The 17198-nt window shown below is 38.7% G+C and overlaps 1 protein-coding gene across 3 annotated transcripts in view; it reads right to left on the bottom strand.

Moving 5' to 3' along the window:
* LOC132403834 (copine-8) overlaps positions 1-17198 on the bottom strand; it is a 336023-nt gene that overhangs the window by 66773 nt on the left and 252052 nt on the right. For all 3 annotated transcript variants that reach the window (XR_009515366.1, XM_059987560.1, XM_059987561.1), the window contains one exon: positions 4973-5026. Coding sequence is in view for 2 of the 3 variants with exons in the window: in XM_059987560.1 (XP_059843543.1) it covers positions 4973-5026 (54 nt within the window). In the remaining variant the exon portion in view is untranslated. The remainder of the gene's footprint in view (positions 1-4972; positions 5027-17198) is intronic.

Genomic DNA, 17198 nt, shown 5'->3' with positions numbered 1-17198 from the left:
AATACAAAACCATTCATTATAAAATTAATGCAGAGAATCAGAATTAGTATCTGAATCAGAATTACATTTAATATCACTGGCATACGTCGTGAATTTTGTTAACTTTGCGGCAGCAGTACAATGATAATATTTAAAAAACTGAATTAAAAGTTATGTTAAATAAGTAGTGCAAAACAGAAATTTAAAAATCAGTGACGAGGTGTTCATGGGTTCATCGTTAATTCAGAAATCAGACCTCAGAGAGGAAGAAGTAGTCCTCGATGGAGCGGGTCCTTAACGATGGGCAGCAGCTTTTTGAGGCATCACTCCTTGAAGATGTCTCAGATACACTATTCCTTATTTTACTCCTTTTATTCTAAGATGGGCTGTATTTGAAGTTGTTCATTAAACCAGAGTTCTCTTAAGAGGAGAGAGTTCTTAGTGTAGTACTACAAATACCTGGAATTTATTTGGAATGCCAGATCAATACAGTCACTACTGATATGCCCAAATCTAACCTAGACTCCATCTTGGTTAAGGTTAAACCCAGAAATGGAAGGCTCTACAAGGAACTGCTGTCTTATTCCGTGGAAAGTTTCAGGCCAAAATGTATTCCATCTTTGTGTTAATCAGGTTTAAACTGATCTGAAGCAGTATCATGAAGCAGGGAATGATGCATTGGGAACCTTGTAACTGCATATTTGATTTTTTACAATTGAATCAATGGAAAAGAAAGAGAAGAAGGCAGGAAATACAAAACCTGCACTTAAATGATGCCATTTATGACCTCAGGACATTCTTAAGATGCTTTGCCGTCAGCTAAGCACTTCCAAGGTTAGTCACGGTACACAAAATAAGTAATGTGGCAGTCTACTATCAATGCTTCTTCATCTAACACTCATCCAGATAGAATCTTTGACAGCCAGAACTCCCTCAGTTATACGCTGAAGTGTCAGCCTGAAGTAAGTGGCTAAGTCTTGAGAAGAATGTGACACAGCGCTAACAATGAAGAAAAGCAGGAAAACCAGATCGGGTGTTTAATTGACTTCAGATAACTCACAGCTTTTCAACACGTAGATGAAAAGGCTGAAAGTAATAAATATTCATGAGCTTTTCAAATAATGTACCAGTCATTAGTTTATAGGTAATCTGAACAATTTATAAAACATGGTAAAACCTTGCCTAGTCATTGAAGATAGTAAATTTACAGAAGTACATGCATTTCAAGAGTTGAAATGAAGAATGCAGCTGAAAAGAATCCAACAAATTTCACGGCACATGTCAGTGATTCTTATTCTGATCTTAGACTGCAAGAGATTGGGCTTCACGTACATAATTATTCAAAGATAATTCCCTTAAGAATTTCATTTTCAATTATTCTCTGAAGACTCCAGAAAAATGTAGAAATAACTTATCCCTGTCCAAAACGGCTAAATTCAGGGAAATCATCATTTCAGCCATCGTTTCATGATGGATCATTGAAGTATTGATTAGCTCAAAAAATACCTCAGACTTCAAATACATTAATGGCTTCACGAGTGAATCTGCAGATGCTGGAAATAAATAAAAAACACAAAATGCTGGCAGAACTCAGCAGGCCAGACAGCATCTATGGGAGGAGGTAATAACGATGTTTCGGGCCGAAACCCTTCATCAGGAGTGAAGTAACATGGGATGGTTGAGGGGGGATAAGAAGTGGAGGGAGGGATAAAGTAGAGAGCTGGGAAGTGATAGGCTGGAGGGAAATGGGCTGGGGGAAGGTGGAGAATTATGGGAAATAAAAGAGAAAGAAAGAAAGAAATTAATGGCTTGTCCCTTTCCCTCACCGTTGTTACTTTGCACACCGACTGCCTGGTCATCGCTTGACAAAGGCTGTTGTAACACACTCTGTGTAAATATATTTCATGCAAGCAGGGTGAAAACAGCAATTTCAAATGGCAATGATGCATCTCTGACTCACACATGTATAATTTATCCACAGGAGCTGCACATCAGCAACAGTCAAAGCTTAATTTAAATGTCAAACTCCATAACTCCACTGAAATTCAACACGGGTCACTGCAGAGTGCTAAGCTTCGGACCTCTTCTTGGATGGACTTCTGACTTTAAGGATGTGCTTTGTGGATAGAATGATTGATTTCTGCATTTCCTGTATTTTTTATCAAGACATACAGTACTGTGCAAAAGTCTTAGGCATGTATAAGTAGCTAGGATGTCTAAGACTTTTGCTCAGTACTGTATATTATGTCTTTCCAGTTATCAAATACCTCCAAGAGCTCCACAATCATGTCCTGGTTTCAAGGTTCGCATGCCTCAATGACCCAGAGAGCTATGTTGACTGGAGTTAGGGCTTTATGCTTTGGCTCTTGGGAGGGTCACCCATGCCAGTCAGGTCTTGTCTTGTCTAGTCCATATGGCACCAACCGCCGCCACTGGGCTATAAACATGCAGGAGCAGTGTGTGGTTAAGTGCCTTGCTCAAGGACACACACGTTGCTTCAGCTGAGGCTCAAATTAACGACCTTCAGATCGCTAGCCCAAAGCCTTTACCACTTGGCCACACACCAACACGCGTTGGCCAAGTGTAGAAGCCAGACTAAGAGACTAAGGCCAAACTCCAGGTTTGGGGGGTTCAGCTCAGGGTTAACAACGCTGACTGGTCAAACAAAATTGTTTCGGAAACAGCAATGAAGAATCCTTCTATGTTTGAGTCACGCAGGACAGACAGAGATTGAGTCCCTTCATTGATGTCCTAAATACCAGCAGGTGTAATGGGCAGTAAGTTACCAAATAACACAATACTACTGAGTTAATACAAAGTTAAGTACTCTTATTTGTTTCCCTACCTCCTTCCTATTTTAACCAATATACAGTACTACGCAAAAGTCTTAGGCATCCTAGTTATATATATGTGCCTAAGACTTTTATGGAGAAGGAAGACTGTGATTTTAAACCTCCGCTGCTTTGCAGCTATACCCACCCATGTGAAAGGCTTCAAGAGTAAACCCTGAGGAAGAAATCCAGAGCCTCTCTGGCAACCTCTGCAAAGACACTGGTGCCGAGCTGTATTGGCGCTTGCCCTTCCCTTGTACTACATCAGTGACGTGGAGAGGGGGAACCTGCTGCATGGGCAACAGCCAGTTCTTCAAAAAGGGGAATACTGCAGTACTAGTCAATTAGTCTGAGCTCAGAGAGAACCGAGGTACTCAAAGACATCATTAGAGATGTTACATTGAACAAGGGGTGTCATTTGGGAGCTTGAAACACACACTGGAAAAGAAGATTATGTTTTTCTAACTTGGCTGATTACTTTTGTAACAGACCTAGTTACATAGGAATAGATAGAACAATACTGCAATACTACAGGTCCTTCGGCGCACCATGCTGTGCTAAACTAATTAGGCAACTGACACCTAATCCCTTGCATGTGATCTTCTATACCTCTCCATATATCCACTTGTTTATCATACCTGCCTCTGCCTCCACCATCACCTCTGGCATCGATCATCTTTGGTGTAAAGAGCCAGTCCCACCCATCTCCTCGGACCCCCTTACCTTAAATGTACACCATCGATGATTACGCATTTCTACCCTTTGCTCTGTTAAGCCTTGTTTTTAGCTTCCATACCCTTCCAAAAATAGGGCAACTGGAATTGAATGCAATACTCCACATGCAGCCTAACGATTGATTGAGAAAGCTGCAACACCTCTTTCTGACTCTTGTACACAGTGCCTCAACTAATCAAGGCAAGCATGCCATAGACAAAATGCTAGAAGAACTCAGCAGGTCAGGCAGCATCTATAAAAAGAAGAATAAACAGTCGACATTTTGGGCCGACACCTGCTGAGATTCTCAAGCATTTTATGTGTGCTACTCTGGATTTCTAGCATCTGCAGAGTCTTGTGTTTAAGTAGGTCATATGCCTTTTTAAACCACCCAATTGACCTGTGAGCCCCTTTCAGAGATTTATGGACTTAGAACAAGATCCTTTTGTACATCACCATTTAAAGGTTCTGACAGAATGTGGTCCTTTTTGGGAAATTACATCTAAGAAATAAAAGCTTATTTTTTAGGTGGACACACTTAATGATAAATACAGTATATGCGAACCTTAAAAGGAACTGAATTTACATCAGCAATGGAAGGATGGAGATCTGGTTGTTAATTTCCCACAGACTGTAATAACCATTAAGCGTGAATCAAAGTGTTTGTCAGTTTCCATTAACTAACCTCCTGCAATCACATACTGAAAAATTAGTACAGACACAGCTCATTTCTGACTTGTACATGTAATGATTGAAAAATCATCCTCAGTTCCTCATGAAGATCCTTCACCAGGAATTCAAAATTTGAATATTTACCCTTTGGTAAGGTTCCCATTCAAGTAATCTACAGGCATAAAAGCATTTTATTAACTTCCTTGAAATAAACATTATGGTAAGTCCTGGGTACTTCAACACACAAACTTGTTACTGCAAATGTAAATTAATGTGTTTTACAATGCTTTATTTTACAAAGAAACTTGAGGTCATAAAGGAATTTATTATTAAAATAGCCCGTCTTAAAATTATGGTCCATAGATCAGAATTTCAGAGGATTTGACTTCACAAAGACTGTTTTTTGGAAGTCATTACTGTCACGATACTAAACAAATCAAATTTGGTGTTAAAAATATTCCACTGCAGAAAGCAAGCAAGAATGAAGTTAAAAGGGTGTAAGCACTAAATTTTAAAGAAGAAATTCAAATCAAGTTTGAAATTATTTTTCAAATGCACACACACTCATGCATTAACTCAAACTGCATCAATATACTATACCTGCAGCAAAACACTTCAAATCAAAAGAGGCAAATAAAAAATTGTAAGTTCAAAGTTCAAAATATTATTCATAACAGAGTGAAAATGTTGAAATAGTTATTCTGAAGTAGCTACAGTCAACTCAAACAGAGTTAATTCAATAATCTCATAAATCAATTTAAAACACTAATACTTACTGTTCCAGAATTAATGTATTTTTTCTTTTTTGCTTTCTTCTTTGGATTTAGCACCTAGAAGAAATAAGTGCCAATTGCATTAGTTTGCTAATTATCTCAATTAGAATGTTTATAAATGCAAAGGAGGATGTCCTGATTTTAGTATTCAAAACTGGTGAAGATTTTATCTATACCAAGTTAAACTGTATGAATCACAGATTAAAAATAATCTTATTTATAAGCTACATATTTTGTAACTCAGTTTACTCAATTATTAATGGAGTTATAATACACTGAAACCAATTAAGTCATGCATATGCTCCCACTGATCAGCTTAGCAGGATATATCAGTGGTTACAAGACATGTGAGTGATTAGCCTTCCATCAACTGGGCTACAGTCCAACTTACACCATCTGGATCAGTGGTTCAAAAATTGATCAGAAACTTCAAAAGGTGCATGTAGTGCACAAAGATTAATTTTCATCTTAGATAGGTTTAACACTCTTAAAGAATGTAATCATACATTGTAGATTATTGAACATTTCCAACTCAAAAGAACCAGTTTATGAACCGGATTAAATCTAATTGCTATATCAGTTCCTGTAGGCTGTTAAAAACTCTTGCAACGTGTAAGAACTTTAGTCAATCACACAAGTATTTGTACATACAAGTTGCTGACACAAGTAGCCTACTAAGTCTGAAAGTCATTCTTCACTCACATGAGGTCACGCATATGCTTCAGTGATCAAATGTGTTTTGTAACAGAATAATACTAAGTCCCAGAAAATGTCTTATTGTGATGTTTAAGTGAAGTTACATGATGGAAGATAAAGTATCAAGCTAAAAGAAAAGACTTACACAAATGCAATGAAAAGTGGAAATCCAGCAGATTGGGAAAGCTATAAAAAGAACAATAAAGGTGTACAAAGAAAGTAACAAAACATGCAAGAACAGAATATGAAAATATACATATACATTACAAGGTATATCAATGCTAAATACAACACTTCGTTTTAAAGAGTAACTGTTTGGTAATGGGGAAATATGATCTACTGGATGAGATTACATCAAATAAGGAGGAAAAGGTAGACTTGCTAAGTACATCATTATTCTCTGCAGAGAAAAATGGATTAAATACTAGAATATGCGTGGACCTAGGAACTGAATAAAGTGTTTTAAAAATTGGAAATAAATGTGCTTAAAATAAACACGTCCTCTAGTGTTTTCTGAACTGTGTTAAAAGAAATAGATGACAGAAATGTTATTGCATTTGAAATGATTTTCTAAACATCTCAACATTGGATGTGAAAATTCCAAATGCCATTTTCTCATGTGAGAATGGAGAATGAAATCTGGCAACCACAACCTGTGAAATTATTAACTATGGAAAAGAAAACAGAGCAGGTAATTCTAACACTCAAAAAAGAGCTGAATTTGATTCAACCATGTCGTTAGAAAGAGTAAGTTACCTTCACATTGAACTTTGGAATTATACACTCATACCCTCAAGGATGAGAATGGGAACAGAATGGTTATGGAACTATGCCCATGTGAAGTTTTCAATGTTATTGCTAGCAATATGCATAAACATCTGCCTTAACATGCCCATCCTACTATTAGATACTTCCAGTTTCCCTAATGTTTATCCCTGCTCAGTACTTTTGCTACACAGCAGGGCTATAATGGAACTGTGCTTCTTGGTGCTTGTGGCTATTGACTCACTGAGGTGAAATCCAAATAATCTAACACTCTCAGGACTTTGCTAATGCCCAACCGGCAGATTTTCTGGACTATTTAACATCAATAAACTTACAATCCACTTTAAAAATACATTATGCAGCATTATAATACATTTTCTGGTGAATCCAAAGTTTAAAGAAAGGTCAGAAATCTATGCTGTAGTGAGCTTGTCAAACACGACAGGTAAGCCAGATGCCAAACCATTGGGGTTTTTTTAATAGTTGAACCAGACAACGAATTACCAAGGTTTTGCTTAATTATAATTTGCATCAATAGCACTTACTGCACTCTGAGCCCAGGCTCCACATAGCGGACTCTAACTTCATTCTAACAGGATTTGATAAGCGATCTTGAAGTAAAGGAGCCATTAGGAGGTAGTGACCATAATATGATAAGTTTTTATCTGCAATTTGAGAAGGATAAGGGAAGATCGAAGGTGTCAGTGTTGCAGTTGAACAAAGGAGACTATGGAGCCATGAGGGAGGAGCTGGCCAAAGTTAACTAGACGGATATCCTAGCAGAAAAGACAGTGGAACAGCAATGGCAGGTATTCTTGGGAATAATGCACAAGATGCAAAATCAATTCATCCCCCGGAGAAGGAAGGATTCAAAGTGGGGAAAGGGGCCACAGTGGTTGGCAAAGGAAGTCAGAGATTTCATACCATTAAAAAAAAGGAAGTATGACACAACTAAGGTGAGTGGGAGGACAGATGATTGGGAAATTTTTAAGGAACAACAGAACTTAACTAAAAAGGCAATACGGGGAGAAAAAATGAGGTACGAACGCAAGCTAGCCAGGAATATAAAGGAGGATAGCAAAAGCTTTTTTAGGTATGTGAAGAGAAAGAAGATAGTTGAAAACAATGTTGGGCCCTTGAAGAATGAATTGGGTGCAATTGTTATGGGAAACAGAGAAATGGCAGAAGAATTTAATAAGTACTTTAGATCTGGCTTCACTAGGGAAGACACAAGCAATCTCCCAGATGTATGGATGGGCCAAGGACATAGAGTAACAGAGGAAATGAAACAGATTGATATTAGGAAGAAACGGTGATGAGTAGACTGATGGGACTGAAGGCTGACAAATCCCCAGGTCCAGATGGTCTGCATCCTAGGGTACTAAAGGAGGTGGCTCTGGAAATTGCGGATGCATTGGTAATCATTTTCCAATGTTCCTTAGATTCAGGATCAGTTCCTCAGGATTGGAGAATGGCTAATGTTATCCCACTTTTTAAGAAAGGAGGGAGGGAGAAAACAGAGAACTATCATCCTATCAGCCTAACATCAGTAGTGGGGAAGATGCTAGAGTCCATTATTAAAGATGAAATAGTGGCATATCTAGATAGCAGTGATAGGATTGGGCCGAGCCAGCATGGATTTACCAAGGGCAAATCATACCTGACTAATCTATTGGAGTTTTTCGAGGATGTAACCAGGAAGTTAGACAAGGGAGATCCAGTGGATGCAGTGTACCTTGATTTTCAGAAGGCATTTGATAAGGTCCCACATAGGAGATTGGTGGGTAAAATCTGAGCTCATAGCATTGGGGGGAAGATATTGACATGGATAGAAAACTGGTTGGCAGATAGAAAGCAAAGGGTAGCAGTGAATGGGTGTTTCTCGGAATGGCAGGTGGTGACTAGTGGGGTGCCACAGGGCTCGGTATTGGGACCACAGCTGTTTACGATTTACATCAACGATTTAGATGAAGGCATTGAGAATAACATCAGCAAGTTTGCTGATGATACTAAACTGGGTGGCAGTGTGACATGTGATGAGGATGTTAGGAGAATTCAGGGTGACTTGGATAGGCTGGGTGAGTGGGCAGATACTTGGCAGATGACGTTTAATGTGAATAAGTGTGAGGTTATCCACTTTGGGAGTAAGAACAGGAAGGCAGATTATTATCTGAATGGTGTAGGGTTAGGTAAGGGAGAAATACAAAGAGATCTAGGAGTCCTAGTTCATCAGTCACTGAAGGTGAATGAGCAAGTGCAGCAGGCAGTGAAGAAGGCTAATGGAATGTTGGCCTTTATTACAAAGGGAATTGAGTACAAGAGCAAGGAAATCCTTTTTGCATTTGTACAGGACCCTGGTGAGACCACACCTGGAGTATTGTGTACTGTTTTGGTCTCCAGGGTTAAGGAAGGACATCCTGGCTGTAGAGGAAGTGCAGCGTAGATTCACAAGGTTAATTCCTGGGATGTCTGGACTGTCTTATGCAGAGAGGTTAGAGAGACTGGGCTTGTACACGCTGGAATTAAGGAGATTGAAAGGGGATCTGATTGCAACATATAAGATTATTAAGGGATTGGACAAGATAGAGGCAGGAAATAGGTTCCAGATGCTGGGAGAGTCCAGTGCCAGAGGGCATGGTTTGAGAATAAGGGGTAGGTTATTTAGGACAGAGTTAAGGAAAAACTTCTTCTCCCAGAGAGTTGTGGGGGTCTGGAATGCACTGCCTCGGAAGGCAGTGGAGGCCTATTCTCTGGATGCTTTCAAGAAGGAGCTAGATAGGTATCTTATGGATAGGGGAATCAAGGGATATGGGGACAAGGCAGGAACCGGGTATTGATAGTAGATGATCAGCCATGATCTCAGAATGGTGGTGCAGGCTCGAAGGGCTGAATGGTCTATTTCTGCACCTATTGTCTATTCATGTCAACTTCAAACACTTGTGATTGGCCCAATGGAGCTTGGCTCAGTGCACTCCTCTTCAAATAATACTAAAGATTATATCAAGAACAGACAAGCATTGTACAAGAATGAGGCTTTATGGTCTTGTTTCCCAGATGGAAATTTCAAATACTAAAGGGAAAAGGGTTAAGTTGACAGGGGGTGAAAGTAGAAAGGGGATTTAGAAAACAAGTTTTTTTCAAAACAGTGAGTGGTAGGTGTCTGACATTTACTGTCAGGTGAAGAGGTGGAAGCAGATACGACAGCAACATTTAAGAGGCACTGAGACAGGCACTCAAACAGACAGGGATATGGACCATGCGCAGGTAGAAGTGATTTGTTTGGTTTGGCATCATGATCAGATGACACTGTATGCTGAAGGGTCTATATCTATACCTTACCACTCTGTATTCTGTGTTCTACGCAACAGAGAATGTGCAGACTCCCTACAGACAGTGCCAGAGGTGATGACTGAACCAGGATCATGAGCGCTTTAAGGCAGCAACTCTATTGGCTGCTTCACTGTGCTGCCCACTTGCAAAGACAATCATCTTGTGCTCTGAAGGGGCAGCCGCACATTCATTCTTAATTAACTAAAAAGTAAAGAAGTGAGGAATAAAAAGCATGAACAGAACCCAGAGTATTCTACTTGGATATAATCATCATGAGCTGCATAATTGATCTGAAAAATTGCTAAGGAACAAAATATATGATTGGAAAGAGAATCGACTGACTGAAAAGTGGGGTATCACATTGGCAACCAGTCCAAATGGAACTGGTAAATTTTGGTAATTTTTTTTTTTGTCACGGTGCCATCAGAAAATTTCATGAGCAAAATTTACTATCTTACCCAAAGGAGGTTTGTCCCTGTCACACTGTATCCAGCCATGCAGAGCAAACCATATTATATTAATGAGAGGAGATGTGTCCCACAAACAGAAAAGTGCACATCTGAGATCACTATAATTAGCTACACACAATATAATGGAGCATAATCTGATTCTAGCTGACGCGTAAATTCATTTGGTCTGACGTCCTCATTGACATCACCTTTGTTCTTCCCATTCCACCCCTATCATCACTACTTCTAGGAAACTAACTTCTCTCTTTCCCAATTCTGATGAAGGATTTTAAACCTGAAACATTAACTCTTTCTGTAAATGGTGCCTGTTCTGTTGAGAATTATTTTCACACATTTAGCAGCACTGGTCTACCGACTCTTTTTGGATTTCTCTCAGTTCTCCCTTTTCATCTGTTGGATAGCTTATTGTCTATATTGGTGATGGTATGTTCATCACTAGCAGGTTTAGACTTACATAGATACTCGTGCTATCAGGCAAAGGACAAGGCTAACGGATAAGTCTTGTTAAGAGACTAGGATTTGAGAGAAACAGTCATACATTATATAACACATGAAAACCAGATAAAATAAAAATAATTGAAAGTTTATGTTTAAACTGAGTGTATTTTTGGTTTCATTTATTTTCTCTCCCACTAAGATTGGTCCTCCAGTCCACAAGTGCACTAGGATCTCTGAGCAAATGGCCAGTCTGGGCTTACAGGGAGTTAAGCTTCTCTGGCTATTCCTCTCTCTCCCTTCCCTGACTCCAGCAAGATGGCCACTACTTTGGTCCCTCTCCTCCTGTCCCTGGCCTCACAGAATCACAACTAAGGCACCTATAAAAACACAGCCATTATCACTGGAACAAAAAAAGTGAAGTCTATGACAGTGGCAGCCAAGTCCAACAATCTCTTCTGAAAGTCAGCATCTAACAAACCAACAACTGAATTGAATTGACTTTTATTTCTTCCATCCTTCACGTACGTGAGGAGCAAAATTCTTTATGTTACATCTCCATCTAAATGTGCCACGTGCAATCATAGTAATTTATAACAACTAAAACAGTCAATGTAACATTGAGTACACTCAAGTCAGCATGAGTTCATCAGTTTAATGGCCTGGTGGAAGAAGCTGTCCTGGAGCCTGTTGGTCCTGAGTTTTATGCTGCAGTACTATTTCCCAGATAGTAGCAGCTGGAATAGATTGTGCTTGGGGTTGCTCCGGTCCCCAATGATCCTGTGAGCCCTTTTTACACACCTGTCCTTGTAAATGTCCTGAATCATGGGAAGTTCACAACTACAGATGAGCTGGGCTGTCCACACCACTCTCTGCAGAGTCCTGCAATTAAGGGAGGTACAAGTTGTGAAGAATCCTATTAATTGTGCTTCTGTCAGCCTTCAGCCCACTATTCAGACCTGACTTTTACGTGGACATTCAATTTCTTCCAGGATTATGCAACTGATAATTATTATTTTACCTATGGAATGAACGTGATGATGACCATTTCCACTTAATTTCCCAGCATTCCTACTGGCCTCCAAATCATGTTCTTCCGCATAAAATGCCTCTTTTGAATACTGCAGGACAACTTGGAATATGTTATCCCAGGAGTGACACAATGCTAGACAGATGATAGAGTTTCTTGCTATATATCATTCAGGCTTCTTTGCCATCTCAAGCCACACTACACCACCTTTCATAAGAAATAGGAGCAGGAGTAGGCCATCCGGCCCATCGAGCCTGCTCTGCCATTCAATAAGATCATGGCTGATCTGTCCGTAAACTCAGCTCCATCTACATGCCTTTTCCCCATAACCCTTGATTCCCTTACTACGTAAAAATCTATCTAATTGTATCTTAAATATATTTAGTGAAGAAGCCTCAACTGCTTCCTTGGGCAGAGAATTCCACAGATTCACCACTCTGGGAAAAACAATTTCTCCTTATCTCTGCCCTGAATCTTCTCCCCTGAGTTCATCATGTCAACTAATTTCTAAATTCCCCAATGCCACCTCGTTCCACTCTAATACTAATCATAAGGTATCTTGATATATCCATTCAGCACAGACAGTCTCACCGTAATATGCTCCCTCCCCACAGCTACAATCACAATTTGTAGATATTTATGGGGAAATAATTGGAAATGCAATGCATCAAAGTTCTGCACCAAGGTCAAGGATTTCAGCAAACAACATAATTTTCATTAAGCGCTGGGGCGCAGTAGGAACTCTGTAGTTAGCTTCAATCAATGTCAGTGAGTCCGTAACATCCAGCAAAGTATCGGTACAGATGACATTATCAAGTCCTGCGCTGGGGGCTGAACACCACAATTTTCAGAGATAACTATGCTTTCAAGTGGGATGCAGTGAGGTGACAGCTGTATACAGAATGAAACTCTGCAGGAACCATCAGTGATGGCTGCTCTGAAGTGTTACTGGTGATGTGAAGCTATTCAAATTGCAAATGGTATCCATTATTTCTGTGATGCCTACTAAAGGCAGAGCAATTTTATGCTGAGCATTGAGTATTCTTAATTACTGTGATTAGTGACCATAGGTAATCAAATTCCATCCCAAATGCTAAAAATACAAATTCACACATTTAAGCACCTTTGACCAGGTTAAATTACTGCCAAAATTGTTTATAAATAAATCAATTTTCAGTAATAGGAAAATCAAGAAAACTGTTTAAATTGTTAGATAGGGAATTACTAGTTTAAAGTAATCTACAATTTGTCCAGCAGTCAACGTCAGAACACAAAACCGCAGATACTGGTAGCATGCAAACAAATACAGAAAATGTTCAACAGGTGAAGCTGCATCCAGGTAGGAAGAAGCAGAATGAAGGGATCAACAGAACAGGAAAACTGAGAAAAGCAAGATTTTTTTTTAACTTGTAGAGAAGGGTAGGGGAGGAGAGAACAGTGGGAATGCCTGTGACAGGACACCGAAAAATGGCGTTACTTCAATTCTCTGCCTTTGTTAATTCTACAATGCTTAAATAAAACTTACAGAAAAACAACTTATTTTCTGTCTGTATAAATTACATCCCAAAGGTCCTAATGCTGATTTTAACAGTTAAAGAGTGAATTTTTATTGCATTCACAGAAATGTGGTTGCATTCTTTATTTTAATTTGTTTATTTCTTTTTCTTTGTAGCCTGTAACTGCTGTTTTACTGTTGGCATTTTTGGTCTATGTATTACATAAAGAAACAAAGGAAGAACCAGGGCTGGGAACCACACTGCTGAGTTATTCTAAGGTGTGCCTTGCAGCAAATATATCACCTCTCTAACTTCTGTTTCAATTGTTAACTTTACAAATCTCATTAAAGAGAACTTATAAATATGAAGTTTCCTTCTGGTGATCGCTCTGCAATATAGTCTAAACAATAATTTCAAGGTCAGTTTATAATCAAAGTGTGTCTATGTCACCAGATAATTATCCCCAGCAACAACCTTTAAAGTTGCAGCAATTGATTCCAAAACGTTAGAAGATAACAAGAACACAAGAACAAAAATAACAAGAAAGATCACTTCCCAATGGACAGCTTTGCACAACAGGAACATATGGTGCAAATTGGATACATTTTGCCCACAATTTTTCACCCTTTCATTCCAAGGCAATTGAAAAGGGGGCCACGGCAACTATTGTCATATAAAGAGGTTTGAATGAAAAAGGAAATCAAAATGGAAAATTTACAGAAATTAAACTCTGACCTTGCAAGAAATTGAAAACTGACTCCAGTGAATTAAGAACAAAACAGGAAGCAAAATTATCTGAAAATTGTCATGTTACACATCTGCAATTTCTGCATTACAGGAAAATGGCTGGAAAGCTTTTAGCTCTTCAGAGAGCCAATCAAATATATTCTTATTAAGAAATGGTATAGAAGACAAAGACAAAGTGTACACTAAGTCTGAAACAACAAAAAATGCCAAGGGAATAGTGGAGGGATTGGAGAGGATGTGGCAAAGGAGGGTCAGTAAATATGAAATAATGGTGATTAGAGGCCTGGAGGATTCCTTCAGTAATTGGAAAATTAACTATCATGTCCACAAAATTAAAACTGAACCAACTTGCCATGAACAATACGTTGGCAGGAAACAACTTGCTCTTGAAATGAACAATTCCTATTTCTGCCAGATGTCTTACTGGCAATAAACAAATAGATACACAACAGTAGATTTCAAGATCTTTTATGATCAGTTCAGATGTTTTACTGTTGACAATTTTGGTCTCTACATTACATAAAGAAACACACTGGGAACCACACTGCTGAGTTATTCTAATGTGTAACTTGCAAATATATCACTTTTATTTTGTAGAAGGATGTTTTACTTGCTGAGTATTTGGGACAGATAACAATAATGTTACAAATACACATCCAACTGGAATGATATCCCAACATAACCTCTTTTTTGGAAACATGACATTTTGTTAATAAAAATGATGTTCAATTTAATTTAAACAAACAAGGGTGATAAACTTTGTCTTGCAGATAAGAGTTCCAACCATAAAGGTATTGACAATTTTCTGCCTCTATGTCAAAGTAATCAGTGTTTTTAGTAAATATTATTTTTTGCTGTTCTGACATGCCAACTTCTTGAATAATTTCACTGTTTTACTCGTTGAGTGATATCCTCAAAAGTTTTGAAAATATTTCATGAAGGAGGAGCATGCACAGATTCAGGGGCTGGGATGGCAGACAAGCAGGGAATAAACACCTTCTCATAACAAACCCAGCCCACCAATAATCTCCTAACAGACCCACCATCTCATAAGAAACCCAGCCTGCCAAGGGCTGGGATGGCAGACAAGCAGGGAACAAACACCTTCTCATAACAAACCCAGGCCATCAATAATCTGGGGTGATTATGGAAATTTAAACATTCATCCAATAAGAGGAAGGATAAACACACACACTGCCACAAACCAGCAAACTGAAAATCCTGAATATGGCCAGATGTGTAATTAAACTTGATTTGGAAGAAATATTATAATATAACAAGGCAATGTAAATTGGATGAAGAAGAACATTTAATAAAAAGAAAGCAAATGGGACAAAATTCTTGGTAAAGAGGTAGCTTGGTGAAGTTAAGAGGCAGCAAAGATTTTAGGGAGGTAATATCAAATCTTAAAGCAGGCAAAGGGGGGATTGCATTGGAGAAATAAAGAGCTACGGATTTTTACAGAAATGATGGAAGCAAACGAACAGGGATTTCAGGACCGATAGCATGTTTATTCTGGAAATATGATTGTCAATGAGCAAATGCTTAGTGCCTTAGAAAACACTGGTTTAAGACCCTCTTCAGCCAGTGGGATCTTAAATGAGCCAAAATCTACCACGTTTGGTTAATGAGAACATGATCTGGAGATCATGGAGTGTTTAGGTGACAAACAGCGGAAGAGGATTCATGGAGATTTTAAATTCAAATGGCTTCAAATATAAAACTCAAATGACAAACTTGTCTTAGCCAAAGGTATTTGACTAATTGGAGAGATACTCAATTTACCATAGTATTAGAATACTGCATGCAGATAAGTACAATAACTAATATTGAATTTATACAGAAATCAAGTAAGGAAATTATTCCTGCTGAGAAATGAATTGATTCTGATCCTAATAAATAAATAGCAGAAATTTCAATTCCCATTTGATCACAGAGACTCGCTCATGCAAGACACACCGTATGGCCCCATATTTCTCCAAATGCATACACCTTCAACTTCTTGGTAGAGTTTCTCCTTATAGTCAAGTTAAAAATCATTTAAAACAATTAAAGTTGATTTTGAATAGTGTAATGAATTTCAAAAACTTGAATAAACACCAGGGCTTTGACAAGCAGTACAGTATGCGATCCAGTTTAGCACTTACGTATATAGAGCTAACCACTAATGCTTCAAGGATCTCACAAATTTCACCAGCCAGGTCAGAGCAAGTTTGGTGTACAAGTTGCAGCTTAAGGATAAACATGGTGTAAATATAGTTGTTGGGAATGTGTTGTTTCTCGGTCAAGGGTCGGCAACCCACGGCTCTTTGATCTCTGTGCTGTGGCTCCCCGTAGTTTGTTAGTTTTTGAAATGTAATTCGAAATTTGAAGATTACGGTGATCTTGTACAATCTAAAAACGTTGTGGAGACCCCATTTCCTGGCACATCCGAACTGGCTCACAATTAGCCACCGTTCTGGCTAAGGGAGATAGCCTACGGGGGTTTGTGAGTACGTGTCTTTTGGAGCATCTGCGCCCACGGGGACGGGTTGAGGGAGGCTTTAAATCAAGGCTGTTTAGTTCGAATAAAGTTACCTTTGACTGCAGTGTCTTTATTTTAGCGCTGCGTGTAGCGCTACACTGCTACAATGTGTTTTTTATCGCTATTAATATACATCACCACTGCCAATGCCTGACACCCGCCAGTGCGCGCTTTCTTTTAATTCTTCGATCCAAGGTAAGCTACCTATGGAGTAACCTTCAACCCAACGTCTTTTTTTCGGAGTTCAAAATGTTTTTGTTGCATGCAGAAATGTAATGTCGTTTTCTCTGCAGGAGTTCATCAATTTCATAAATGCAACACATTATAGTTTGTTTATACATAGCATAAAGGCAAAAAAAACCGTTGTATGCAGTGTTATTTCATTTTAAATGTCAAACGGGTTTTGTGGCTCCCAGTGTTTTCTTTTCTGTTGGAAATGGGTCCATATTGGCTCTTTCAGTGGTAAACGTTGCCGACCCCTGTTCTAGGTAGCTTGCTACACTCAAGAATTTTGAGGTTGTGATGGTTATGGTATAATGTAAATATTCTTAAAAGTGAATGGGTATGAAATATCAAGACTATGATTTGATGTCACTACATGATTTACATAGAGATTAGTTAAAAAAAAAAGCAATAATGAGAGGAAAATAATGAAATATAAAGGGAAACTAGCCGATAATAAAAAAGAGGTTGCCAAAAGTTTACTTCCAGATATACCTGTATAAAGAGTGTAAGA

Source organism: Hypanus sabinus, chromosome 13 (assembly GCF_030144855.1).
Source record: "Hypanus sabinus isolate sHypSab1 chromosome 13, sHypSab1.hap1, whole genome shotgun sequence".
In the NCBI taxonomy this organism is placed as follows: domain Eukaryota; kingdom Metazoa; phylum Chordata; class Chondrichthyes; order Myliobatiformes; family Dasyatidae; genus Hypanus; species Hypanus sabinus.
This window is presented reverse-complemented; position numbering and strand designations above follow the sequence as displayed.